Source organism: Heptranchias perlo, chromosome 17 (genome assembly GCF_035084215.1).
Source record: "Heptranchias perlo isolate sHepPer1 chromosome 17, sHepPer1.hap1, whole genome shotgun sequence".
In the NCBI taxonomy this organism is placed as follows: Eukaryota; Metazoa; Chordata; class Chondrichthyes; order Hexanchiformes; family Hexanchidae; genus Heptranchias; species Heptranchias perlo.
The window spans coordinates 15,996,356-16,023,787 of NC_090341.1; the positions used below are offsets into that span (position 1 = coordinate 15,996,356).

Here is a 27,432-nt window from a genome sequence, read left to right on the forward strand (position 1 = left end):
ATCAACTATCAACCTTATGACCTCTTCAAATAATTTCAAAAGCCATGTTGGAATTTCCTAATGCTCTCTTCAAGTGATCATACAGCACATCTCTAATAATTCCTTCCAGCAACTAACCTACAACTGAAGTCAAACTAACTGGCCTACGGTTGCGAGGTTCTGACTTACTCTCCTTCTTAAATATAGATACCTATAGTCTCTCTAGTCCATGGGGACAATCCCAGGCCTCAACAAGCTGTTAAACATATGAATCAGAAGCTATCACAATATAGCCTTCATTTAATTTAGTACTCTAAGGTGAATACCCCATCAGGGCCAGGAATCTGATCTGCTTTAAGAGCCCTGATCTTAGCAAGACTATACAATGACTCTGCTGGAAAGTGAATGTATATGAAAGATAGAAATTTTAGCATAGGTGGAGGTCATTTACCCCTCCTTGCCTGCACTAAATTTAAACCTTTCTCATGGACTGATTTTGCATTGTCCCATTTTCCTGCTTTCTCCATGTGCCCTTTTACGTTCTTCTACTTTAATTAATTATTCGGTACCTTCTTGAAATCTATAGAATTGGGACAGGATCATCTGTGCCACCATCTGTGCAACTGCACATCAGCATGAATATACACCTTCACAAGAGGAGAAAATTGAGAGCTTCCCTTCCCCAAGACTCATCAACTATTGGTTACCGAAGAACAGGCTTGAGGGCCAAACCCACAACTTCTCAAGTGTATTGTGCAAATGCTGCTATTTTAACTAAAATCAAACATTTCTACATTTTATAAGCATCTTGTGAAAAACAATGTACTGTTCCAAATCAATGTAAACTCCAACTCAGACAAGACTCTTTCTGCTTTAAAATAGTAATTCAATACTATATTTTAGTTATACCTGTAATAACTGTTTAAAACGAGAGTACTGAGGCAACTGTTCTAAAAGGTCTAGCAAGCCAGGCAGAAGAGGCGGTAAATCTTCCAAAGGAGGCAACAAAATCTAAATATAAAAAGATGTAATAAATTAGACAAAGTGGTTCTGAACAAATCACTTCTGTTTCTAAGAGTTTTATAATATATTAGTGGAAAACACATATTACAATGCAAATACACACCACAAGTAATGATAATTAACATTGTGGGGTATGAATGGTGGAATGTGTCAGAACAATGTGTCTGAATTCCAACACTTCTCTCACTGTGATGGGACAAAGTTGACATTTTCAAGGCATTGAATGGTATAACAGATTAGAACAGAGTTCTTTCATCTCTGGGAGCTGGGTCCAAATCCAATGAAGATTGATGGGGTGAAAAGCTCTCTGCTAGCTGTAAGGATTCTTTGTGAAATGAGCTTGACATGTTTGAGTCCGGGGTCTACAGGCATATCCACAGTCTAAAACTGCTCATAATTCGAACCTTATTGTCAATCTCATTCAGAGAGGCTACAAGTAAGTCTGGAATGGATAATGTGAATGTCACATTGGTGTAGTCAGGCTCTTTTGAGGTTGGAGTTCAGGGGCATTGTTAGCCCACAGCAGTGTGAGCTTCATGCTGCATCAAACTCACAACATACCTGACGTGATTTAGCACTTTATACTAAAAGTAGAAAAGTGTCCTATTCCCCAAATCTGGCATCCATTGCCTTGAGGAAAATTTTAAAAATATAGATTTTTAAAGTTGAATCAGGACGCAAATGGGAGAAAGCTGCAGCCATGTCACGTGCAGCTGACACAAGACAGCTGAAAATATGAAACCTTCTATTTCTCATGGTTTGTGGTGATTTCTAAACTGCAAAATGTCTCATTGGCACAACTCAGGCAAACCACTGGCCCAGCATCATCTGTGGCACCTGGTTTTAATTAGACATGCATAATAATGTGCAACAGTTTATTATGACAAGTTCAATCTGTCCAAAAGGAACAATTATATATTTGGTTGCAGAAAAATGTTGAAAAGGGGGGGCGGTGGGGTTAACACATCCCCCTGCGCTAAAACCACAAATCTCACAGTTCCCTTCCAATCTTGAATCATAACCTTTTGAAAAGTGTTGTGTGATAAAAAAGAAGTCACAAATCTCTAAAGAAGGTCATCCTTCGTTGCAAGTCTTTTTTGAACCTTCTGCTAAAGCACTTCCAAGCTAGCCTAGGCAGATGACATTAAAAGCCGTCCTTCTAATGAGATTAATACACAGAATCTATTTTAAATCATACAAAGCTAATAACACTTTCGCATGAAACGGTGAAGAATCTACCTTATCAATAATATGGATGTAGCCATTCACCGCTGGGATATTAGGAGTAATAATTCTTGCACCACCAATGGTCAGAGTCTGAAAAAGACAAGTTGAATTCAACTTTTCAACTACTTTTTACAATTCAAAGATGGTAAATTTGTTCGAAGTAAAATATTTCCTCCTCCACAATGTAAAGAAATTGAAAATATGAAATCCTTGTGGAAATATTTTTGTTTGAAATTCCTGTTAAATGAATGTTATTTAGTCTCATATCATAGGAGGGCCGATTATCCTGTCCCATCGCACTGCCAGTGAAACTGAATTGCTGCATGCACACAGCCACATTTTGCCAACACAGTTGACTTTGCATGAGCTCATTATATTAATACCTACCCTACTTACATGGGCCAGGTGCAGAGAGCAAGCTGCATGCGTGGGCAGGATATCTGGTGAGCCAGCAGCTCTTAAAGGGTTGTTCACCTTTAAAGGGGAGCTGCACTGAAGAACTGCTAGACAGTTTTGGTGCCCAGGGAGAATGGACCCCAGAAGGAGTAGGAACAGAAATAGGACTGTTCTATTTGAAAATAATATCCTTGAAGTATTGATCCAGGAGTTGCAGCAAAGAATGGTTACCCACCCTGGAGCACAGAGACACCCTCCAATCATGCGCAATTTATGAAATTCATGGATAGAATTGTTAGGGCAAGCTAAGGTACAATGGGCAAACATACACCTTATAGTATAAGGGAGGATACAATTAATTTACTTTATTTTAACTGTATTGTGAGAGTTCACATGGGATGGGGCAGAATAAGGTAACACCAGAGGAATGGATTGGTGTCCGAGTCATGGTCTGCACCCCCAACAAAAGTGCTAGCTGTTGGGATAAGCCAGCCACTTTCTAAAGGGGGTCAATTGGCCACTTTCAGAAATTGTTGCAGGGCTGGTGGTGCTATCAGGCCCGGTAGTGGGTGTCCAGTATCACATTTCCCATCACCTGTCTTCTGGCGGTTGCCCCGAATGCACCCATATTGTTAGGGCAACCACCTGAATTATTAAAATTAAGATACCTTCCTTAGCCCTGGATACTTTGGCAGAATTAGGGGCAGAGGTTCCTAGTGGATGCTCCCCGACACTTATGCCAGGGTCACAATATGAACCAGTTTGGCCCCTAAATTCCAATCAGGGCCAAGGCAGAATCCCGGTGGGCCTCCAGTCGGGGGACCAGAAAATGGGGCAGAACCCAGTTCTGCTGGATTCTGTCCTGTTAGCGCTGCAGCAAGAAATTAAAGTGTGGGGGGAGAGGGGCATGGGTGAATCTTCTGCTCACCCCGTTTGCCTCGGGGATGTGCTGGGGGATTTCCCAAGCCAATCCAGGAATTCCGGCCACTACGCCCTCAGTAGGTCTTAACAGAATTGTCGCCAGCTGAGAGGCCCCAGGAAAATTCCCTAAATTTTCCCAGACCAGTTCCTTTGATATAAGTTTTAAGGCTGTCTTTATCGTCAGTCCAGGAAAGACCTGGGGCACCTTAGGCAGAGCTGTCATGGGCTGCTGCTCCTTACAAAGGCAGTTCGGGGCTGGGTGCCACTGAAGCACCCTTGCAGGCTCTGACAGCCTACCCCCACCATGCAAATGTCCCCAAAGTTTAGGGTAGGATCTACCTCTTCAGGCATGGACAGCCAGGAATCCTGCTCCACTGAATTACACCGGAGGAGCAGGACTCCCGGAATTTCAGGCCCTTTATGTTTTGTGAACAATAAAAGAAGGAATTTTTGCTACTTTACTCTGAAGAAATGTTAACAAATAGTGGTGGTGAGTTATGGCTTTTTTTATGGTGATGAAAGACCCGTAACTGATGATTGTTATAGACACCAGTGACTTATGAGGGCTTTTGGCACAAGATAAAAAAATCTCAAGCAGCTCATTGCTGGCTAGACTTTTACATGAGTGAAATAACAATTATGTGGGCAGTGAAACTATCAACCACACTCACAGAATAAAATCCTGCAAACTTTAAAACTCCTTTATACTGTGTCCTGTTAGTCCATTCGCCTTCAAATGCTGTCAATGCAGCTATCGCCATTGATACAAATGGTTGATGAGTAAATACAAGCTGATGAACTAAGGACATTTTATAGCCATATCAAGCATAGTCATGCCTACCAGTGGAATAGTCCTATTAAGTGAACTGTATTCTGATCAGATTCTAGGTTCTAACACATTCACAGTCCAAATTAATCAGTCACCTCTGTAAGTGACAAAACCTCTTTCTATTATCCACCAAAATATATCAAAGTAAAAATATTAACAATATGGAAGTTTACCTTTTGGTATGTGCTGCACTGCACTACATAAATTATTTCTTACTATACGTTTTATCATTCGGGAATCTTTGTAAATTTGTTAAGAGGAAGCACAGTAGGAGATGAAGGTTGACCAGTGTCAGGACTTAGGAAGTAGTGTGAGAAAAATTCCTGATATGCACAGTTTCTTGGCAACAATGAAAGGCTGGGAAGGATGCATGCAGAGTAAGGTAAAACTAAATGTTACTGCATGTACAACCACAGCAGATCATCACTCTGCTCTCTTGATTAAATGCATAAATCATGTTAAGTCTTAGTCTGCTTAAACCTTCTACCGTGAATTTGATCATTGCTAATAAAAAAATCTTTTCCCTTAAAAGCTTTGTCTCTGAAAATTGTTCTGATAAGTCTAAAATGACCAAAGCATGTCCTGGGGGTGGAGGGGGGGGGGGGGCGCGGATGGACTAGATAATGCATTAGTCTTACAAGGAAAGAGTTTTCAACTACATCACACATCAAACATGAAATGCAAAGATCATCAACTTACCCCATTTTCACTCTTGATTGGCAAACTGAGTAACGTGTTCAGCGTTGATAAGTTCTGTCCTTCATACTCTTTTAATTCATCAATGGTAAGTCCACCCATAAGAAAATGTGACCTATAAGGTACCAAGTGCTAGAATTACAGCAGCTACAAATTGGTTTGTTTACTTTGTTTTCCCTTCTGAGACTGAGCTGAAAATCACTGCTCCAGAAAGCCCAAAGTACCAGTAACAAGCTTGAAAATAATTAGCGCTAAAATAAGATTCAGTATCTTTTTTTTACAATACTAGACTAGATCTTGTGCTCTTTGTTGTCTGCTGTGTGTCTTCATTGCCTTCTCTTCTTCAGTAAAAGAAAGGAGGATAGAGATGTTTAAACTATCAGTGACCTGATTATAACTGTAAACAGGACTTTAAATAAAGCTGAAATGTTGACTTTGCCACTGTGAATTATTGCTATTAAATCTTGCAGTTATCAAATGTCACACAGCTATTTGTTTTATCAATTTCACATCACATCAATGTAACTGATCATTCACTATATTTATTATATTGCCAGTGAATGTGAATTCATATTCCCTCCAAGGAAAGTTTTATTATGCATATTAAAAGCTACAGGCATTTAAAAGTGCTATGGTTAAATTACAGTAAGTATATTCTCTCTAATGCTTTGGTGAAAAAGTATTACACAAATTTCAGTAACTAATGCTAGTCAGTTTTATAAGTGTAATTGAAAAATATGTCAACTTGAAAAGCAACATTGATTTTCAAAGATGTGCGTTGTGAATATGGGTCTGTGAAGATTAGTCAGTTGCACTAGCGCTGTAACTATGTAGATAACCATGTCTGTGACATCCCTACATGAATAGACTTGTCTCCTTGAAAACTGTGAATCTATTGTTTGAAACATGTCTTCAGTGCACTGGCATAGTCAATTTGTCAACAGGGTGCTGTACATTACAAGGCTTGGTCTAATTCATTCAAGTGAAAAACAGCATCAGTTTGAGATGTAGCCACATATATATTGTTACTCGGCCTTTCGTGACTCTTTGTTAACAATCCCAGTTGTCACAACTACCTAGTAAATGAAATTCTGAATCAGCTTCACATACATGAATAGACAGCAAAGCAGTTTAATTGTCTCAGTTTTGGCTGGACCAGTAGTAAAAACGCTCATGCCTGTGTAGTCAAAGAATTGATTACTACATCATGTTCAAGTCTGTCAGCCAAATTTAGGAGGTTTTCTTAATTTGTTTGTAGCCCTAATGTACTCAGCTTGTAGTTGGGCTTTCCTATTACTTTAATTACAAATACGACATTAAAATCAAGTGTAGACCTGCATTACTATTCTAACTGAGCCAGTAAGAGTGAGACTTTGTCAAGGTGGTGATCTGGCAGTAGACTTGCATTGTGTCAGCTCTGGTCTAATAATTGGATCTAACACAATGCTGCAGAACCCACTGTATGCCACTGCAGATTTATGAAGCATATCAGCTTGATTGCTACATTTATCTGCTGGCACAAACCCAATCTCTGTGGTCAACAATCATCAAATATTACTTGTGTGATCCTGGCAGCACTAGTCACTCTTCCTGAATGCTCCAACTTCCTTCGGATCATGGAAAGCCCCCACTACAATTCCTTTGCATGTGCACACATGTGATGCATGACATCACATATGATATGTGTACATACAGATGGAAGAATACTGGTGGTGCTCTGTGAATTAGTTGGAGGTGTATGAGCAACAAATGTAATCTGTCTGGCTTAGATGAGGAACATCTAGCGCATTCACCAGAGGAATGAAGACTCAGGTGAGAAGGTAAGATGATAGCGCAGCCATCAATAGACTGCTGCATGTACCATGAGTAAGGGAAAACTGATCTAGTGTGTTTTTCACACATGAAAAGAAGTATAAGTCTCTCCCCTGTTCATGAAAGAAAAATATAAAAATATGCAAAATAAAAAAAATTCTCATTAGTATGTCAAAAGTCACACAGTAAGCTGGAAACCCCCAGAAATCAATACTGTACATAGTTTCTGCAGAAAACGTAGCACTCATATTTGTGTGAACTAATCTATGCAGGGATTTTATTACAATGAATATAACTTTTTATGTCCACCTGGCTTGTTGATAAAGATCATTTAGCCCTTCTGATGGATTAGACTGTAAATAGATGGCTTGTGTGGAACTGAGCCATACAGAGCAGTAGTTCCCAGTTTCAATTCCTGGCCTGTGCTGATTTAGCTGATCTCAAATAAGGCAGCAATTCGAACATTACATTTGGCCTCAACCTGGTATATTTAGCTCAGCTTCTCATTGGATAATCATATTAGACCATTAGGGGAAACCAGACAATCGAATTTTAACAACAAAAGAAAATAAGACAGAGCCCCATCTTTGCAGAGGTATCTTACTTGACTAAGATTGGTAGACTGTTCCGCTGTTCCCAAGATTGTATGTCAGTCTTATCCATATTGTTTATGGCTGTCTCTGATGGCACGAGAACAGTCAGATTAGTTCCTGTAGGGAATTCTATCCTTTGCAAGGATTTCTGTTACAAAGAGCAAAGGGAACATAATTCAGCTTGCAATCTACTCATGCTCTAAAAACATTATTACAAAATCAATCATAAGGCAATTACTACATTTTTGGGTTTTACGCAGATGCTTCTCTTATGTTCAGCTTCAAACACCATTCCCATAAATGTACCCTTGTTCCTTATGAACCGAAGTGTTACTTTACAATTTCTGGTAACGTAGCGTGCTCATACAGAAACCCTTGGACTGTATTTAGCTTACTGGATATGTCACTTGCCCAATTGTAACTGCCTAGTCTTTGGAAACTGGTAGAATAAACATTCAATTGGACCATGGTTTAGGTTAAAAACTACAGAACAGGTTTATTACAGGTGAGCAATAGACAATACGGCAGATTGCAGAACAGATTACCTGCAACTCCTCAATATTAAAAAACATCAAAACTAGATGATCCTTCACTAATTCTCTCAGCAATATTAGGCCTGGATTGGAGCCCATGGTCTATTTTATACATGGGCTCCCATCGGACCATGGAACCTTCAGTCCATTTCTTCAAGAATGAAAAACTGGGCAAAACTCGGCATGATATATTTTCCATCCACTGTGAAGTTTAACTAGTAACAAATTAAATATGCATCTCTCACACTTGCATCAGGTTGTCAAATAGACACATAATTTAAAATACAGGGGCTGCTTGCAGGCCAGGATGGTGGATGGAGTGAGGGGGAAAGGGAGGGAGGGTATACCTCATGCACCCATTGAAATTAACGCATAGGAACATAGAAATTGCTAGATGTAAATAGACTAAGGTCCATCTAGTTTGCCTTCTACCATCCTGGTAGTCACATGATACAATCATAATGGAGCTATTGATTAATCATAGCAATCAATCTCTATCAATTAGTCCCAGAAACAGACCCAGAAATGACACAAAAAACACCCCAGAGGTGGAGAGCTTTGGGAACCATAGGTCCAGAGTCATCTTTTTCCTCCCAAGCATGCTACACTTACCTGGGATATAGGAAAATAAGATGTGGCATCCCTGTGATCTGCCTGATAATTATGAATGCAGCTAACTGGAAAGATTTTCAAAAGCGCCTATTCAAAAACGCAAAATACTTTGCAACTTCTAGGTACAAATTGATTTGTCTCCTGGCTGTAGAAGCGCTTTGGACTTGACGGACTCGTCACAGAGCAACACAAAGAGGTAAACAAAATGATTATGAAATAAATCGCCTTCCTGACTCATATAACAGAAGATTTCATGTCTGGGAGTTTTCTGGTGCTATTGGGGATACATCCATAAGGCCATAAGAGATAGGAGCAGGAGTAGGCCATTCGGCCTCTCGAGCCTGCTCCACCATTTAAAGAGATCATGGCTGAACTGATTTTTATCTCAACTCCACTTTCCCACCCTTTCCCCATATCCTTTGACTCCCTTACTGATCAAAAATTTGTCTAACTCAGCCTTGAATGTATTCAATGACTCAGCCTCCACAGCTTTTTGGGGGAAAGAATTCCAAAGAGTCACGACCCTCTGGGAGAAGAAATTCCTCCTCATTTCCATCTTAAACGGGCAACCCCTTATTCTGAGACTATGCCCCCTAGTTTTAGATTCCCCCATGACGGCTAACATCCTCTCAGCATCTACCCTATCGAGTCCCCTCAGCACCTTGTATGTTTCAATAAGAGCCCCTCTCATTTTTCTAAACTCCAGTGAGTATAGACCCAACCTGTTCAATCTTTCCTCATAAGACAACCCTTCCATACCCGGAATCAACCTAGTGAACCTTCTCTGAACTGCCTCGAATGCAAGTTTGTCCTTCCTTAAATAAGGGCACCAGAACTGTACGCAGTACTCCAGGTGTGGTCCCACCAGCATCCTGTACAGTTGTAGCATGACTTCCCTGCTTTTATACTCCATCCCCCTAGAAATAAAGGCCAATATTCCGTTTGCCTTCCGGATTACCTGCTGCACCTGTATGTTGACTTTTTGTGTTTCATGTACAAGGACACCCAGATCCCTCTGTACCACAGCATTTTGTAATATTTCTCCATTCAAATAATATTTTGCTTTTTTATTTTTCCTCCCAAAGTGGATGACTTCACATTTTCCCACATTATATTCCATCTGCCAAATTTTTGCCCATTCGCTTAACCTGTTAATATCCATTTGCAGACACTTTGTGTCCTCACTGCAACTTGCTTTTCCATCTATCTTTGTATCATCAGCAAATTTGGCCACAAGACACTCTATTCCTTCATCCAAGTCATTGATATATATTGTAAATAGTTGAGGCCCCAGCACTGATCCCTGTGGCACCCCACTAGTTACAGATTGCCATTTTGAAAATGACCCTTTTATCCCGACTCTTTGTTTTCTGTTACTTAGCCAATCCTCTATCCATGCCAGTATATTACCTCCAACACCATGAGCTCTTATCTTGTGCAGTAATCTTTTACGTGGCACCTTATCGAATGCCTTTTGGAAATCCAAATATACTGCATCCATTGGTTCCCCTTTATCCACCCTGCCCGTTACTTCCTCAAAGAACCCTAATAAATTTGTCAGACACGATTTCCCCTTCATAAAACCATGTTGACTCTGCTTGATTGTATTATGAGTCTCCAAATGTCCTGCTACTGCTTCCTTAATAATGGATTCTAGCATTTTCCCAATGACAGATGTTAGGCTAACTGGTCTATAGTTACCTGCTTTCTGTCTCACTCCCTTCCTGAATAGGGGTGTTACGTTTGCGGTTTTCCAATCCGCTGGGACCTTTCCACAATATAGTGAATCCTGGAAGATTGCAACCCATGCATCCACTATCTCTGTAGCCACTTCCTTTAAGACCCTCGGATGCAAGCCATCAGGTCCAGGGGACTTGTCAGCCTTTAGACCCAGCTTAGCTAGTACTTTTTATCTAGTGATAGGGATTGTTTTTAGTTCCTCCCTCCCTTTTGCCCTTTGATTTTCTACTATTATTGGTATTATTAGTGTCTTCTACTGTGAAGACAGATACAAAATATCTGTTCAATTCCTCTGCCATTTCCTTGTTTTCCATTATTATTTCCCCAGTCTCATCCTCTAAGGGGCCAATGTTTACTTTAGCTACCCTCTTCCTTTTTATATACTTGTAGAAGCTTTTACTGTCAGTTTTTATATTTCTTGCTAGTTTACTCTCATAATTTATTTTCTCCCTCTTTATTATTCTTTTAGTCATCCTTTGCTGGTTTTTAAAGTTTTCCCAATCTTTGGGCTTACCAGTAATCTTTGCCATGTTGTTTGCTTTTTCTTTTAACCTGATACCATCCTTGACTTCCTTAGTTAGCCATGGTTGGTTCACCCTTTTTGAGGAGTCTTTCCTCCTCACAGGGATATATTTTTGTTGCGAGTCATAAAATATCTTTTTAAATGTTTGCCACTGCTTTTTCACCATCATACCATCATACCACCTTTCTATTGACTTCAATGGAAAAGAAATTCGGGCAGGATGTAGAACAGGCGGCCGATCTGTTATCGCCCGTTTTGTGTCCCCTGCAAAGTTGAATTTTACCCCTATGGAATCCAGGAGACCAAAAGAGTTCCAGCTGCCACTGGCTCGCTCAGGGAACTTTGGTAATTGGAGTGGAATGGATGAGAGAGCACCATTCACAGACTGGGAGAGGTACCACTCTGGGATATTTAGCAACTCGCAATATGACAGAAAGCTGACCAAAATATGACAAATCATTTTAATATTCCAAAATGCAATCTTAAATAACCAAGAAATAATAAACACATGGAAGGAAAAAATTGCAAAGGATTTCAATTGCAAAGCAATACAGACATTTTTTAATTCAGTTCAGAACGTGTTCCTATTTGTAGCTTGCAGCTAAAAGTAGAACATGCTGGTTACATACCTGGAGCCAGTCTTTGAAACCTGAAAAGTATGCACTTGCTGCCAGCTCCTTCAAAACAAATTAAGAAAAAACTCAAAATAGCAAATTCAGTGAGTACTGTACAAATAGATACAAATGAGATACTTAAAAAATTCACAAAATTCACAGTATTACTTTTTTGAATTAGTTACTGTAGTGTATACATTGTTATTCTACTTACTGTTAATATGTCCCCAAAGCACATAATCCCATCTCCAGCATAGCCCTGAGGGCAGGTACACTTCCGAATTCCATTCTCGATGGGTTCACATTCAGCCTAGAGATGGAAACATTTAACTTTCATGATGTATGATACTAAATTACACTTTACACATGGAACTGGTTTTATTTAACACATATCAAATTTAGACAGACCAGGGTTCTAAGGTAGAGTATTGGACTCCTAACCACAGGAGCAAGGTTTCAAATCCCAAGATCTACTTTCATTTCCATTTATTTACTCTTATTGGGTAGCTTTCTCCGTTCTGGGTGATAGATGGTGCAATACGTAATACCAGAACATTTAATTTCAGATGGGGTCTAACAGGACCTGCCCCCTCCTTTCTACAGCTCTACTCTTTACTAGAGAAGCACTGGTAGATCACAGAATGGTAGTTCAGACTACATGATTGGGACATTGAAGGGAATAAAAACAAAAACTGGGAAAGAAATATAAATAAAAATGTTTTTACAAATCAGATTTTAAGAACCTTAAGAACATAAGAAATAGGAGCAGGAATAGGCTGTATGGCCCCTCGAGCCTGCTCTGCCATTCAATAAGATCATGGCTGATCTTTACCCTCAACTCCACTTTCCCACCCTATCCCCATATCCCTTGATGCCCTAAGTGTCCAAAAATTTAGCGATCTCAGTTTTGAATATACTCAACAACTGAGCATCCACAGCCCTCTGGGGTAGAGAATTCCAAAGATTCACAACCCTCTGAGTGAAGACATTTTTCTTCATCTCAGTCCTAAATGGCCAACCCCTTATCCTGAGACTATGTCTCCTAGTTCTAGATTCTCCAGCCAGGGGAAATAGCCTCTCAGCATCTACCCTTTCAAGTCCTCTAAGAATTTTATACGTTTCAATGAGATCACCTCTCATTCTTCTAAACTCCAGAGAATATAGGCCTATTCTACTCAATCTCTCCTCAACCCTCTCACCCCAGGAATCAATCTAGTGAACCTATGTTGCACCCCCTCTAAGGCAAGTATATCCTTCCTTAGGTAAGGAAACCAAAACTGTGCACAGTACTCTAGGTATGGTCTCACCAGAGCCCTATATAACTGCAGCAAGACCTCCTTATTCATATACTCCAACCCCCTTGCAATAAAGGCCAACAGACCATTTGCCTTCCTAATTGCTTGCAGTATCTGCATGTTAACTTTCTGTGCTTTGTGTACAACGACACCCAAATCCCTCTGAACACTAACATTTAATAATCTCTCATCTTTTAAAAAATATTCTACTTTTCTATTCTTCCTACCAAAATGGATAATTTCACATTTCCCCACATTATATTCCATCTGACACCTTTTTGCCCAATCACTTAACCTGTCTATATCCCTTTGTAGCCTCTTTGCATCCTCTTCACAACTTACTTTCCCATCTAGCATTGTATCATCAGCAAACTTGGATACATTACACTTGGTCCCCTCATCTAAGTCATTGATATAGATTGTAAACAGCTGAGGCCCAAACCCTGATACTTGCGACACCCCACTAGTTACAACCTGCCAACCCAAAAATGACTTCTTTATTCCTACTCTCTGTTTTCTGTCCGTCAACCAATCCTCTATCCATGCTAATATATTACCCCCAATCCCATGAGCCCTAATCTTATATAACAACCTCTTGCGTGGCACCTTATCGAATACCTTTTGAAAATCCAAATATACTACACTCACTGTTTCCCCTTATCTACCCTGCTAGTTACACCCTCAGAAAACTCTAATAGATTTGTCAAACACAATTTCCCATTCATAAAATGACTCTGCCTGATCATATTTTGATTTTCTAAGTCTCCTGTTACCATGTCCCTAATTATAGATTCTAGCATTTCCCTACTCAGGCTAACTGGCCTATAGTTCCCTGTTTTCTCTCTCCCTCCTTTCTTGAATAGCAGGGTTATATTTGCTACCTTCCAATCCACGGGGACCATTCTAGAAGCTAGGGAATTTTGGAAGATCAAAACCAATGCATCCACCAACTCTGCAGCCATCACTTTTAAAACCCTAGGATGTAGGCCATCAGGTCCAGGGGATTTGTCGGCTTTTAGTCCAATTAATTTCTCCAGTACTTTTTCTTTACTAATATTAACTACTTTAAGTTCCTCACTCTCATTAGACTCTTGGTTCCCCACTATTTCTGATATGTTTTCTGTGTCTTCTACTATGAAGACAGATACAAAATATTTATTTAACATCTCTGCCATTTCTTTATTCCCTATTATAATTTCTCCTGTCTCTGCCTGTAAGGGACCCACGTTTATTTTCGCGAATCTCTTCCTTTTTACATATGTGTAGAAGTTCTCACAATTTGTTTTTACATTTCTTGCTCGTTTACTCTCATATTCTATTTTCTCCCTCTTTATCAACGTCTCGGTCATCCTTTGCTGATTTCTAAAACCATCCCAATCCTCAGGCTTACTACTCTTTTTGGCAACATCGTAAACCTCTTCTTTTGATCTAATACTATCCTTAACTTTTCTAGTTAGCCATGGTTGGACCACTTTTCCCTTGGGGTTTTTATTCCTCAACGGAATGTATATTTGTTGAGAATTATGAATTATTTCTTTAAATGTTCGCCGTTGCTTATCTACTGTCATATCTTTTAATCTAATTTCCCAATCTACCTTAGCCAACTCGCCCCTCATACCTATGTAATTGGCTTTGTTTAAATTTAAGACCCTAGTTTCAGACTTAACTACATCACTCTCAAACTCAATATGAAATTTTATCATATTATGATCACTCTACCCCAGAGGATCCTTTACTATAAGAAAACTAATTAACCCTGTTTCATTACACAATACTAGATCTAAAATAGCCTGTTCCCTAGTTGGTTCCTCGACATATTGTTCTAGAAAACTGTCTCGAATGCATTCCATGAACTTGACCCCCCAAACTACTTTTGTCAATTTGGTTTGCCCAGTCTATAAGAAGATTAAAGTCCCCCTTGATTATTGCATTTCCCTTGTTCAATGCTCTTCTAATTTCCTGATTTATACTCTGTCCAACACTATAACTACTGATAGGGGGCCTATAAACTACTCCCACCAGTGTTTTCTGCCCCTTGTTATTTCTTAGTTCCAACCTTTCTGATTCTACCAGCATTCCCTCTCCTGCATGCACAGTGACTCTGATACCATGGGATGAGATAAAAAAATGGTTATCGAAACACAGCACTTTTCTAGTGTCACTGATTTTCAGAGCTAAGATCCTTGGTGGCTCAAACTGCTGAATAGTTGACTGCCATCAGAAGACTGAAAGTTTGTTGCTTCGGTCTATTACCTGTTCCCATTCAGCTTTGTTGGGTGGGTTAGATCAGCCCTTGGTTCAAACATTAGAAGAGGTGCTACCAAAAGTGAAAGAGTCCATATGAAAGATTGGGGTAAGGAATGGAAAAGCAACATTGTCTGGCTTGTTCTGCTTTAATCATGCTCCTGCTAGTTGATTATAAAGTAGCACTGATAGCAGTAATAGGGGTTTATAGCTAAGATTATCAAGTCCTCTTGTCTGGAAGAAAATAGTCACATATAGCCTACAACAGACCAAAGACCCACCCTGGGCCTCCACCAATTCTGCTCTCGATCTACTTGCTATGTGGAAACTCTTGTTTCTATCTTCACTCTTTTTCTATAAGTAAAATACCTAGTCTTTGCTTGGTATCACCTCATTACAGCACAGTTGAGTCAGGAATTCACTGTTGGAGCTCCACTGAACTGCACACATTAGGGCAAATTTAATGAAGCTCCAGTCTCAGGGAAGAGCCTCACCAGAGCCTGTAAGACTATAATCCTGATTCTGGGAACTACACTCCTGTCTAGTGAGGCTCTGCTCTAGAGAGTACAGCCTGACTGAATTTGTCTTTTTCTGCCCTCCCAGGTGGACTGAAATTTTCTACCGAAGTGATTTCATAAATATGTAGTATCCTGAATGCTGAATCAAAGCAGAACAACCACAAACTAATATTGGAGGTCAAGGAAAGAACAATACATAAGTATGATAAACTATTATTTTTTACCATTACGTGGCATCCACCATTCTCTTCCAGACATGGATTAATAGGAGTGCACTTCTTGCCATCACCAGCATACCCTCTCATGCATGTACAGCGACTCTGATACCATAGGATGAAATAAAAAGATGGTTATCGAAACACAGCACCTTTCTAGTGTCACTAAAAAAATCAAATTGGTTTGAGCAAAGAAAAAAACTGAGATTGCAGTAGTCTAGCAATTTAAAGCTCCACCCTAACCACACAATCAAGACATTTTACAACATAAGTGGTCCACAAATGGCTTGACAAAGGTTAGCTTCTGATCTTCCTAAAATGTGTGCAGGACTCTTTCCTGTCGTAGTATGTACAGCGCCTACAACAGGAGAGGCATTGCTAGATCTAATTGTTGGTTAGGCAAGAAGTTGGTTAGGAAGTTGGCTGAGCGAAAGGCGACAGAGAGTAGGGATAATGGGTAGGTACTCACATTGGCAGGATGTGACTAGTGGAGTCCCACAGGGATCTGTCTTGGGGCCTCAATTATTCACAATATTTATTAACGACTTAGATGTAGGCATAGAAAGTCTCATATCTAAGTTTGCCGATGACACAAAGATTGGTGGCATTGTAAGCAGTGTAGATGAAAACATAAAATTACAAAGCGATATTGATAGATTAGGTGAATGGGAAAAACTGTGGCAAATGGAATTCAATGTAGACAAATGTGAGGTCATCCTCTTTGGATCAAAAAAGGATAGAACAGGGTACTTTCTAAATGGTAAAAAGTTAAAAATAGTGGATGTCCAAAGGGACTTAGGGGTACAGGTACATAGATCATTGAAGTGTCATGAACAGGTGCAGAAAATCATCAATAAGGCTAATGGAATGCTGGCCTTTATTTCTAGAGGACCAGAGTACAAGGGGGCAGAAGTTATGCTGCAGCTATACAAAACCCTGGTTAGACCGCATCTGGAGTACTGTGAGCAGTTCTGGGCACCGCACCTTCGGAAGGACATATTGGCCTTAGAGGGAGTGCAGCATAGGTTTACTAGAATGATACCCGGACTTCAAGGGTTAAGTTACGAGGAGAGATTACACAAATTGGGGTTGTATTCTCTCGAGTTTAGAAGGTTAAGGGGTGATCTGATCGAAGTTTATAAGATATTAAGGGGAACAGATAGGGTGGATAGAGAGTAACTATTTCCACTGGTTGGGGATTCTAGGAGTAGGGGGCACAGTCTAAAAATTAGAGCCAGACCTTTCAGGAGTGAGATTAAAAAACATTTCTACACACAAAGGGTGGGAGAAGTTTGGAACTCTCTTCCTCAAACGGCAATTGATACTAGCTCTATTGCTAAATTTAAATCTGAGATAGATAGCTTTTTGGCAACCAAAGGTATTAAGGGATATGGGCCAAAGGCAGGTATATGGATCAGCCATGATCTTATCAAATGGCGGAGCAGGCACGAGGGGCTGAATGGCCTACTCCTGTTCCTATGTTCCTATGTTCCTAATTATAAGTAACAAAATAGATCGGGTCAATGAGTTCAAACTGGGTGAGCTCCTCAGGAGTAGTGACCATACTACGAAAAGGCTCTAGGTTCAAAGAAAAAAGAAAAAAGTTAGTATAGTAAGAGGGGTATCAGATTGAAAAACAGCAGATTTTAGAAAGATGAGTGAGCAAGTTGAGGTGAAATGGAAAGAGAAATTAGCAGACAGGACTGTAGATCAACAACAGGATAGTTTTAAAAAGGAGATTGCAAAGTTGCAGAATAAATATATACCTTTAAAAAAGGAGAGTTTTTCAAGTTTCACAATGTCGTCGATAATTAATGAGGTTAGAAACAAATTTAAAAGTAAAGAAGAAGCCACATAGGGTCTATTAATATGACAAGAATATGGAACAAGGTTAAGAAAGGTGCATGGTTCATACTCCTGTGACTCGGCCAATGTTGTCTACCTCATACGTTGCAGGAAAGGATGCCCCAGAGCATGGTACATTGGCGAGACCATGCAGACGTTGCGACAACGGATGAACGGACACCGCGCAACAATCACCAAACAGGAGGGTTCCCTCCCAGTCGGGGAACACTTCAGCAGTCAAGGACATTCAGCCACTGACCTTCGGGTAAGCATACTCCAAGGCGGCCTTCGAGACACACGACAACGCAAAATTGTCGAGCAGAAATTGATAGCCAAGTTCCGCACCCATGAGGACTACCTCAACCGGGATCTTGGGTTCATGTCACGCTACACGTTACCCCACCAGCGAACAAATGTTATCTGTTTTTAATATAACGGGTCAGTTGCTGTCTTTTCTATGTTTCTACCTCTCTATCACTGTTTTTTTTTGGTTTTTTTTGGTGATTTGTATATTCAGAGACCTTGCAGGTAACACCTGTCTGTCTGCACACTCCTGTTTTTTTCCTGTTTGTTTTTTTGTTGAATGTGTATTCGGGGGTTCTGTAGGTGACACCTCTCTGTCTGAACACGGTGATTGCCTTGGCAACGGGCAGTTGCAGGGGCAGTCTGTAAACACCATGTATTGTTCTATATATATAAATGCGTAGGCTTCGAGGAGCTCCTGAACATTTACCTGACGAAGGAGGAAGCCTCCGAAAGCTTGTAGATTTCAAATAAAAATTGTTGGACTATAACTTGGTGTTGTAAAATTGTTTACAATTGTCTGCACACTGATTGCCTTGGCAACGGGCAGTTGAAAAAACTGTCTGTAATCACCAAGCATTGTTCTGTGATTTATAAATGCGATTTCATTTCGAGGATTTCATTTCCAACAACGTTCACCTGAGGAAGGAGGAAGCCTCCGAAAGCTTGTGAATTTAAAATAAAATTGCTGGACTATAACTTGGTGTTGTAAAATTGTTTACAATTGTCAACCCCAGTCCATCACTGGCATCTCCACATCAAGAAAGGGATAAGTAAAGCAAGCAGGGAGTATAAGGAGAGAATATCAAAAATTACTAAGAAGAACCATGAGGTATTCAACAAATAGGGAATTCTTAAATGTGAGGTGAGAGCTCAGAGAGAATAATGAGTTAGTAGAGGATAAATGGGAATTGGCAGGGACTTAACAAGTATTTCGCATCAATGTTTATAAAAAAAGAAGGATATTGGGAAGAAGATAAATTCTGAATTGGATAAAAGCGAGATGAGAGATATTGCAATAAATGAAAAGGAAGCTATTAAAGAAATTAATTAAGCTAAAAGAGGACAAAGTGCTGGGATACATCCAAAGGTCCTGAGGGAAATGGAGAAATAGTGGAGGCTGCAGAAATGATAGCCCTGGTTTTAACTTAACCTGTCCGGCAGGAACGGGGTCCGTTCATGTTGGACACCTGTTTTATTTATATATTTATTCACAGGGCATGAAGTGGAGAGATGTGCCCACTCCTGACCTCCAATGCTGACCCCTCCAAAGTTTGCAGGGTCAGGGAGAGGTCCCATAATTTATATGGGTTCAGTTGGGGTGAAATTGTGAATATTTTTATGGCTAAGTATTCAGAGGTCTAAGCCACCATCCTGGCCTGGAACTCTGGTGGTTCCCATAACTGCTCTTTGGTCGGCCTGTACGTGTCATGTGCACTTGTGCCGACCATTTACCAGATCCCCAAGAAGCCCCAGGGCACGGGAACTCTGACATTCAGAGTGTCCGTCCCTGGCCCTGATCATTCCCCCTTACCTCAATAGCCTTGTAAGGGGCAGGTAGAGGCTCCACCCCCACAAGGCCACTCCAGAAACCTCAGTACTAGGCCCAGAGCCGACATATTACTAGGTCCCAGTTTAGTTTCCAGCTACTCCGGCGTCTCCAGATGAAGCTAGATGCAGTCCCCTGGAATGGCCATATATTTTCAGCCCTATTCAGTTTAATTACTATTATCTCCTCATGTGGTCAGCTGCATTTTACTCCTTTAAGGCCCCTCTTCATTATATACCCTCTTCATCGTTTATGAATAGCATGAACAGCAGGGGATCCAGAACAGGCCACTGCATAACTGTCACTGTCCTCTGCAGACACATACAGCCTTTTCCCTTCATCAGTGCCTATTGCTTTCTATTGCTAAGACAGTTTATCTTATGCTTTTAAAACAAAAAGAAAGCTCAGATAAACCAGTAAGTGGTACCTGTGCAGGCCCAATGAACTGACAGTCAGCGTTCTCGTCGCAGCCTCCTCGGGTGTTCAATAAGCATTCATTTATCTCAGTACAGACTCTCCCATCTCCAGTCCATCCAGTGTTGCATTGGCAGGTTATGTTCCCAGGACCTAGACTAAGACATTCTGCCTACAATAAAAAGACAAACATGTAAAGAATGTCAGACCATTAGCTACGGCAGCATTGTAAAACCCCCGTCAGACTCACTTAGGACATTCATTTCTAATGTCAGTTGTAATCTCAATGGGTTTCTTGGCCTCACTATTGTTGCAAATAGCTGCCATTGTTAGTTTTAAATCTGGATCATTTATTCATTTTACCACAGAATGGAAAAACAGAATACTATCAAATAGCCCAGGATCTATTAGCAATAACAAAGTTCAAAGCTTGCACACACCAGGCCAACTAAACTACAACAATCTTACTTTGTGCCTTGTGCCAAGGTAAATATTATTGTTAAAAGAATAGATTAAAAAGGAAATCCTAACTTTGCATTTTAATATCATATTTCATTCTGGTGCTGTGAATGAAAATGAGATCACATATTCCAATTATTCAGAACAAATGAGCAATGCAAGAAAGTATTTTCATATTATGAAATAAATAAACTATCTGGTGCTATGGAGGGAGAGTTGCCCACATCAACTCTTGTCCAAATCCTGACAGAATTGGGAGAGGTCTGGAAGTAGTGCTGCCTCTTGCACCCTTGACCATGGTCGGTGCAGGCACAAGGAACTTACAGGTAAATGCATTAAGCATTTGCTTGTTGGTATCTCACAATTTAATTTAAGGACCCTTGGTCTTATGTTATTACTATTTGAAAGTAAACACCTCTATTTTTCCACCTGTTTTTGCCTACTCTGGTCTCCCTGGGTCTTGAACCAACTCTTTCCAGGCCTCTGAAAATAATGTTCTGAACAAGCTACTAGGAAGTGTATTAGGGTGGCCTGGAGATGACTGTCCCCTCAGTTTATCTTATTTTTGGTGTAGGGAAGCATCTGGTCTCTCCCTAGAGTGACATGGCTGAAAACAAGAATGCAGCAGCATGGGGAATGTAATCCATTCCCACTCCATAGTAACACCATGTGTTGATGCTCCAACATATCAATCCACCCAGAAATTACAAAAATATATTTAGTAAAAGATGTCAAAAGATTAACAAAATTACAAGAGATAATATTTTAAAGGCAGTATCCCACACTCTCTCCATCACCAAGACTGCTTACATTCAATTCCGCTTTCTGCCCACTGTTACTGAAACCCCCGTCTATACGTTTTTGTGACCTCCAGACCCGACTTCTCCAATGGCCTCCTCACCAGTCACCCGAGCTCCATCATACACAAACTCCAACTTGTCCAAAACTGCCCCTCACATATCCTGCCCCATGTTAAGTCCTGCTTACCCATCAACCCTATCCACACAGGTCTACATTGGCTCCCTGTCCCCTAATATATCAAAATCCTCATCCTCATCTCCAAGTCCTTCCATGGTCTCACTTCACCTTACCTCTTCGAACTCGTCCAGTCCTAATTTCCAGTCTGTGCTTTTTGATCCTCGCCTCACCTTACCTCTGCAACCTGTACTCTTTAATGGCACATTGCAGGTGCCACATAAATACAAGTTGTTGAATTGGGATGTTATACAGTCTTCTGACAACAGGCAACAGAAATGGTAGCCTTGCTCACATTCTCAGCACATCCTCCTCGATCAGGATTTTTACAAAGATCCTCTACTTGACAGGAAATCCCATCACCCTCATATCCATTCTTACACAGACATCTAGGAAAAGCATTAAAATTAAAATGAGTTATTATTTGAAATAAATACTAGCAGATCAGCCAAGTCATTGACTCCAACTAGTCTAGGATCTGGAGCAGAGTCTGCATTTCTGGACTGGAATCTTTCTAGACATGAATGTGGATTACACAATAGGGGCAATAGTGACCTGGCCCTATCTCCAACATACATTTTCATCTAGAAATGTAGCCTCACTGAATTTTCCCTACAATATTTAGCTGCTAACCTGGCCTGTCCCTTTAAGTCCATTAGCCACTTTTCAGGTATTCCCTGTGGGGAAGTGGCCCAAGTAGACGGATCCTGCAGTCAATTAGAAGCTTATTGTTGCTATTGGACATTTCTTTAAATTGGCCAACTCATCGCCATTTGCACTACTCCCCAACAGAGGACGGCATATATCATGTTTCCAGATCTTCACTTGCTGCACCTGAACTGGTGACAGGAAGTGTGTGGGAAAGGTGAGGGTTGTCCCATTTTGAGAAAGCAGCTTGCTTCCACTCAGTGTTCCCGTTGATGGCCAGCGGAGATCATAGGCAAGAAGCCATGTGTCAAATGTTGACTGTTTTAACTTTTTCACATCCCGGCTTGTCAATTAGATGCAGAAATGACAATAATTATAACTATATCAATAAAAGAGTTTAATAAAACATGCATGGCTGTATTAATTGGTTTTGTCTGTTAAAGATGTCAAATAAGGCATGTTGGCTAACTCATCAAGCATGCACTACTGCCACTTTAGACCACTTGTTTTAGAAATAATTTTAGTTTTGGTATTAGTCTTATCTCTTTAGTTTGAATTTGACACTCATTTTAAGTTGTATACGTCACTTGCCATTTTAAGGTCATATACTCTGTCCCTATTTTTCAATAATGATTTTATAGTATTATTTATAGTTTTAACTAAACTTACGGCAATTTAGGAAGCGGAAAAGTAGAGTTGTTTGGAGAATAGGGCTTTCTCTGCATTACAGGCTGAAAAGCTGGGAGAGGCACAAGTGAGGTTCTATAGTGCCATCACTGGTGGGAGGATGCCATTACAGCATGAAAAGTTTACATAGGAAGTTTCCATTATAACTGTGGAATAAAAATTTATAATGGAAGTGCATGAAGCCATAAAATTTTCAATATGTTATCGGTATGTCGGTGGTAATACACTTAATTGATTCATACAGTGAAGTCCACAGAACTAAACTACCAAACAATGGTTAAAAATGCTGAAGGGTCAATTATAATTTTGAAATTTGCCACTTGTTCTCCTTACCTGGCAGTGTCATTATCGTATTCACACACAGCAAATGCATGACAGTATTGGGATAAACCACTCGGGCCACAAGACTCAGTCTTCTTGTCACAGAATTTACCTGCGAATCCCTCTTTACATGTACCAGGTTGACAAATCCCTGAGTTTTCAGGTCTGTTATCACAAATACCATGCAAGCAAGGGCAATCTGGAAAGGAGATGCATGTTAACATCGCAGGTATAATTGCAACTTCAACCCCCATGCTCCCATTTGCTCACTCTTTCTGAACAAAATAAATGTATGTCGTTAGCAAAGGTAATGATGTAATTCTTTGTAAAGAATATGGGGCAGATTTTCAGCTTGCTGCCCAGGTATAAAACTGGCTTCACAGATCAGCTCACCGTTATAGAAACCGCCTGATTTTCATGGAAATGAAACTCGAGCGGTTTCTATAAAAGGCTTCTTACACCAGTGCGCCAAGTTAAAAATCTACCCCTACATTGCCTGGCCTGAAGAGGCAACTGATCAAAGAAGAAGAATTTGTTTGATTCTAGAAACAGAATGTTACCACATATATGAAACATTGTAGCTGTCTGATTTCAGTTTAAAATCTTGCTCTGTTGTATCTGGAGTGGAGTCTGCTCCACTGTCTGTCCAGTGCTCTGTTCAAACCTGGTTAGCAGAAAGTGATTAGGCAGTCTCTTGGGCAGTGAGGCTGAGGGACATACATTGCATTAACATCCCAAATGTTTGAGTCTTAGACATTAAGTACAATTTTTAACACCGGCATTTGTAAAGAAAATAGAATTTGTTCTATAATGGAATAAAATCTATAGTATGTGTGTATGGGCAGTTCCAGGAAAACAATTGGAGTAATCTGAAAAGGCCAACAAATTCAATGAACTTGAAAGGCTTTGTCCCTTTGCTTGATTACGCTATGCTGCTGTCCTTTAAACTTGTTCTGTTTGTCAGCACACTCGCCTAGGGACTGGATTTTATTCTGGAAGACAACACATTTTATTGATTTTTACAGGCACAAGATCTGTGTCAAAGGAGCTCTATGGGTTGGTCATTTTCCTAGTACTGTACGTACCAGCAGTGGGGAGGGTCGCCTACCACTAGCACATATTAGAAAATCGGAGGCAACACGGCTATGCTCAGAAGATGCCTCCTTATAGTTTACAAGTTATTATGATGCGATGCTACTCTACACAGCTAGCCCATTTAAAATGACTAAAGTCTTAGGGGGCAATTTTAACCTAACCCGCCTGTCAGGAAACTGTCGAGATCGGGTGCAACACTGGTTTTACACCCCGCTTGATTTTGCTCTCCATTGGAGAGTAATATCGGGCAGGGTGTAAAACCTGGATTCCACCCGATCCCAAGGGTTTCCCGCCCGCGAGTTAGGTTAAAATTGCCCCCCTGGTATCTATTTCTATCAGTTCCTCTCTAGTTAGTCAGCAAAAGTTATGCACTGTATATAATCTTAATTGCAAAGAGAAATTCTACAATTCTAAATTTAAATTTAAAACAGAAATAGACAGTTTCCTAGAAGTAAAGGGAATTAGGGATTACGGGGAGCGGGCAGGAAATTGGACATGAATTTAGATTTGAGGTTAGGATCAGATCAGCCATGATCTTATTAAATGGCGGAGCAGGCTCGAAGGGCCGATTGGCCTACTCCTGCTCCTATTTCTTATAAAGTTTAAAAAGTAAAAGTAAAAAAGAATGTAAGCATTAATGTAAATTACATGGCAATTTTTCTTTATTTCAAACCCACATTAACACCGATTGTGATTTTTTAACTCACTGACCTTGGTCGCAGATTTCACCATGTTTGTTTGGATCAGAACAGATGTGACAGGCAATTCCTTTAAAGTTTGAGTAACATTTGCATGAACCATCTCCTTCTACTCCATCAGTGCACTATGAAAAATAAAATGAATCATTTATTAGTGTTAAACCTGCAGAAAAGATTTTTTCTTTAAATTTCTAGTGAACTCCTTCATGCTATACATTTCCAGCAGTTTTAACAGAAGTGAGACATTTGAAATGTTATCTATCGATTTATCTAGATAAATAAAGAAAAGAACTTGCATTTATATGGTGCCTTCCACATCCCCAGGATGTCCCAAATTTCTTCACAGTCAATTAATTACATTTGAAGTACAGTCATTGTAGGTAAACTTGGCACCCAATGCACGCACAGAGTGAGATAAACTGAGGAGTTAATGTTAATTGGGGAACTCCCATGCTCACTGTCACTACTGCCAATTGATCTTTTACAACATAACAACAACTTCCATTTATATAGTGCCTTTAAACATAGAAAAATGCTTTAAGGTGCTTCACAGAGGTGAGCCAAAGAAGGAGAGATTAGGAAGGGGTGGCCAATAGCTTGATAAAAGAGATGGGTTTTAAGGAAGGAGGTGAACAAGTAGAAGTATTTTGGAAAGGAATTTCAGAAAATGGAACACATGAGGGGAATTTTAACCTCCCAGGTCGGGCAGGAGAAGGGCGAAGGGAGGAGGCTTAAAAATTTAAAAATGGGAAACCCAACCCCAACCTGCCTCCAATGCACCCACTTCCAGTTTTAACGGAGGCTGGTTGAAGGGACGGAGGCTGACCTGCTCTCCAGAGGCGGGTCCATCATTTAAATATTTTAATGAGATTACGCACCTCAAATTTTAGGACAGTTTTAAATTTAATGGCTGTGGGCCAGGTTTCCTAGGGCTCGGGAAACCCGGCAGCTGAAGGGAGGCAAGAACGGCTGGATCCAGCAGATGAGTGTCTTTCCAGCACTGCTTGTGGGCCAGGAGTGCTTCTGCCCATTCCCCCAAGTAAACCTGCTTCCCTCCCTGCGATCCGACGACACCCCCACCCCCGCCGCGATCGGACCCCCGTGACCAGAACCCTACCCCCACCCTGTGATAAGACACCCTGGCCTGCGACGGCCACCACCACCTCCCCACCCGATCTATTCCCGACCCGCGAACTTCTTCCTCCTCTCCACTCCTCGGCTGTGGCCCGGTGCCGCAGGCCTTACTGCACAACAGACAGCCAGCCTCTCAATCCGGCCAGCTGCCGGCCAGGAAACGGAGTCAAAAAATTTTAATGTGGTCCTGCCGTTAAATTCTCGTAAATATCAGGGCATATATGTCTGAAGGCCAAGCCACCAACGGTGGGGTGAAAGGAGAGGGTATTGTACAAGAGGCTGGAGTCAGAGGAACGCAGAATACGTGGAGCCCCGTCAGCTCACACTGAACATGCTGGTGAGGTCCGAGGATCGATTTTTATCGCTCTTAGAGCCTGTGCGTTGGTTGTGCAGTACCTGCCAACGGGTCCAGACTCATTTTTACCCCAAAGTGCGTAATGCCGATAGTAGATACTCACAACAGGTTTAGTCATCCTTCTTAACAAAGATTACAAGTGTACAGTTTTGTTATCGACCTTTTGTCATTTTCTATTGACCTGGATTTGAAGAGCAAATTAAAGATAGGCTGAATTCTCCATCAAACTTACTTGTCCGTGGCCATAACATGGATTTTTAAAACCACCTAAACAAGCCATGCAGTCTGGGCCGAAGAACCCCTTACAGCATCCTCGTTTCTAGAAAGAAACAAAAATATCAGATTAAGCACATTTTAAAGCATCACAAAGATCTCCTCAGTGACAACACGTTTATTGTGTATTAATGTTACCTCCCCCTTCCCCCCTCCAACAAAAACATATTTGGGGATTTTCACTCCCGGCAGGAATCCGGAGACTGGGGGGGACGGGGGAGCTGATGGCCTTCCCACCCGAAAATCTCCATGGGAGGCCTCGGACGATTTTAACAGCCAGGCCTCATTTACATCCGGTCAGTCAGCTGCCCATCCGAACCCAGGCGGAAAGACACAGCTAGAAAGTCAAAATAGTGGGGCCTAGAGGCCACCTGCCAGCACCAAGGTAAGTCACGGGTGGGGGAAGGCAGAGATCAAGGCCGTTTTGTGAGAGGAAAGGGTAGAGAGCCCAAGGCAGCAGACACCCAGACTTTCCTTGTGGAGCCCACTAAGGAAAAATTAGCACTTACCTTAGAGGGCCTCCTCTTCTTCCCCGCCTGGTATTACCGAACAGGGTGCCCACAGTGGGCGCCCCACTCAGTAGGCTACTAAAATGTCAACAATGTCCTATGGACATCATAGGACGTCGATTAGCAGATGTTAATGAGGCTCCTGCCTGAATCAACTGGGCATCTCAGCTGCCTAGTTAAGATGGCGACGGATGAGAATTGAGCGGGAACAGTGTGTTAAGTCTGCACAGCCAATTTAACTATATGCCTGCCCCGTTGCCACCGGCAGGGAGGGTTAAAATTCCCCTCACTGTTCAGCTGATTTCTTTGCTTTAGATTTTCCATTATACACACCAAGAGGGTAGATAGGCAACCTGTTTCCAGGCTTCTGGCAATGAAGTGCTGTTGCTAGATGAGT

General features: G+C 40.9%; 1 protein-coding gene across 1 annotated transcript in view; it reads right to left on the reverse strand.

Annotated features, from left to right (window-relative positions):
• Positions 1–27,432, reverse strand: part of stab1 (stabilin 1) — a 187,077-nt gene that overhangs the window by 97,538 nt on the left and 62,107 nt on the right. Inside the window, exons 21-32 of the mRNA XM_067998609.1 lie at positions 26,486–26,572; positions 24,778–24,889; positions 22,984–23,170; positions 21,611–21,704; positions 19,895–20,053; positions 15,780–15,875; positions 11,713–11,808; positions 11,514–11,561; positions 7,488–7,624; positions 5,075–5,186; positions 2,242–2,319; positions 889–990 (exon numbers count right to left, since the gene is read on the reverse strand). Of these exons, the coding sequence (XP_067854710.1) occupies positions 889–990; positions 2,242–2,319; positions 5,075–5,186; positions 7,488–7,624; positions 11,514–11,561; positions 11,713–11,808; positions 15,780–15,875; positions 19,895–20,053; positions 21,611–21,704; positions 22,984–23,170; positions 24,778–24,889; positions 26,486–26,572 (1,308 nt within the window). The remainder of the gene's footprint in view (positions 1–888; positions 991–2,241; positions 2,320–5,074; positions 5,187–7,487; positions 7,625–11,513; positions 11,562–11,712; positions 11,809–15,779; positions 15,876–19,894; positions 20,054–21,610; positions 21,705–22,983; positions 23,171–24,777; positions 24,890–26,485; positions 26,573–27,432) is intronic.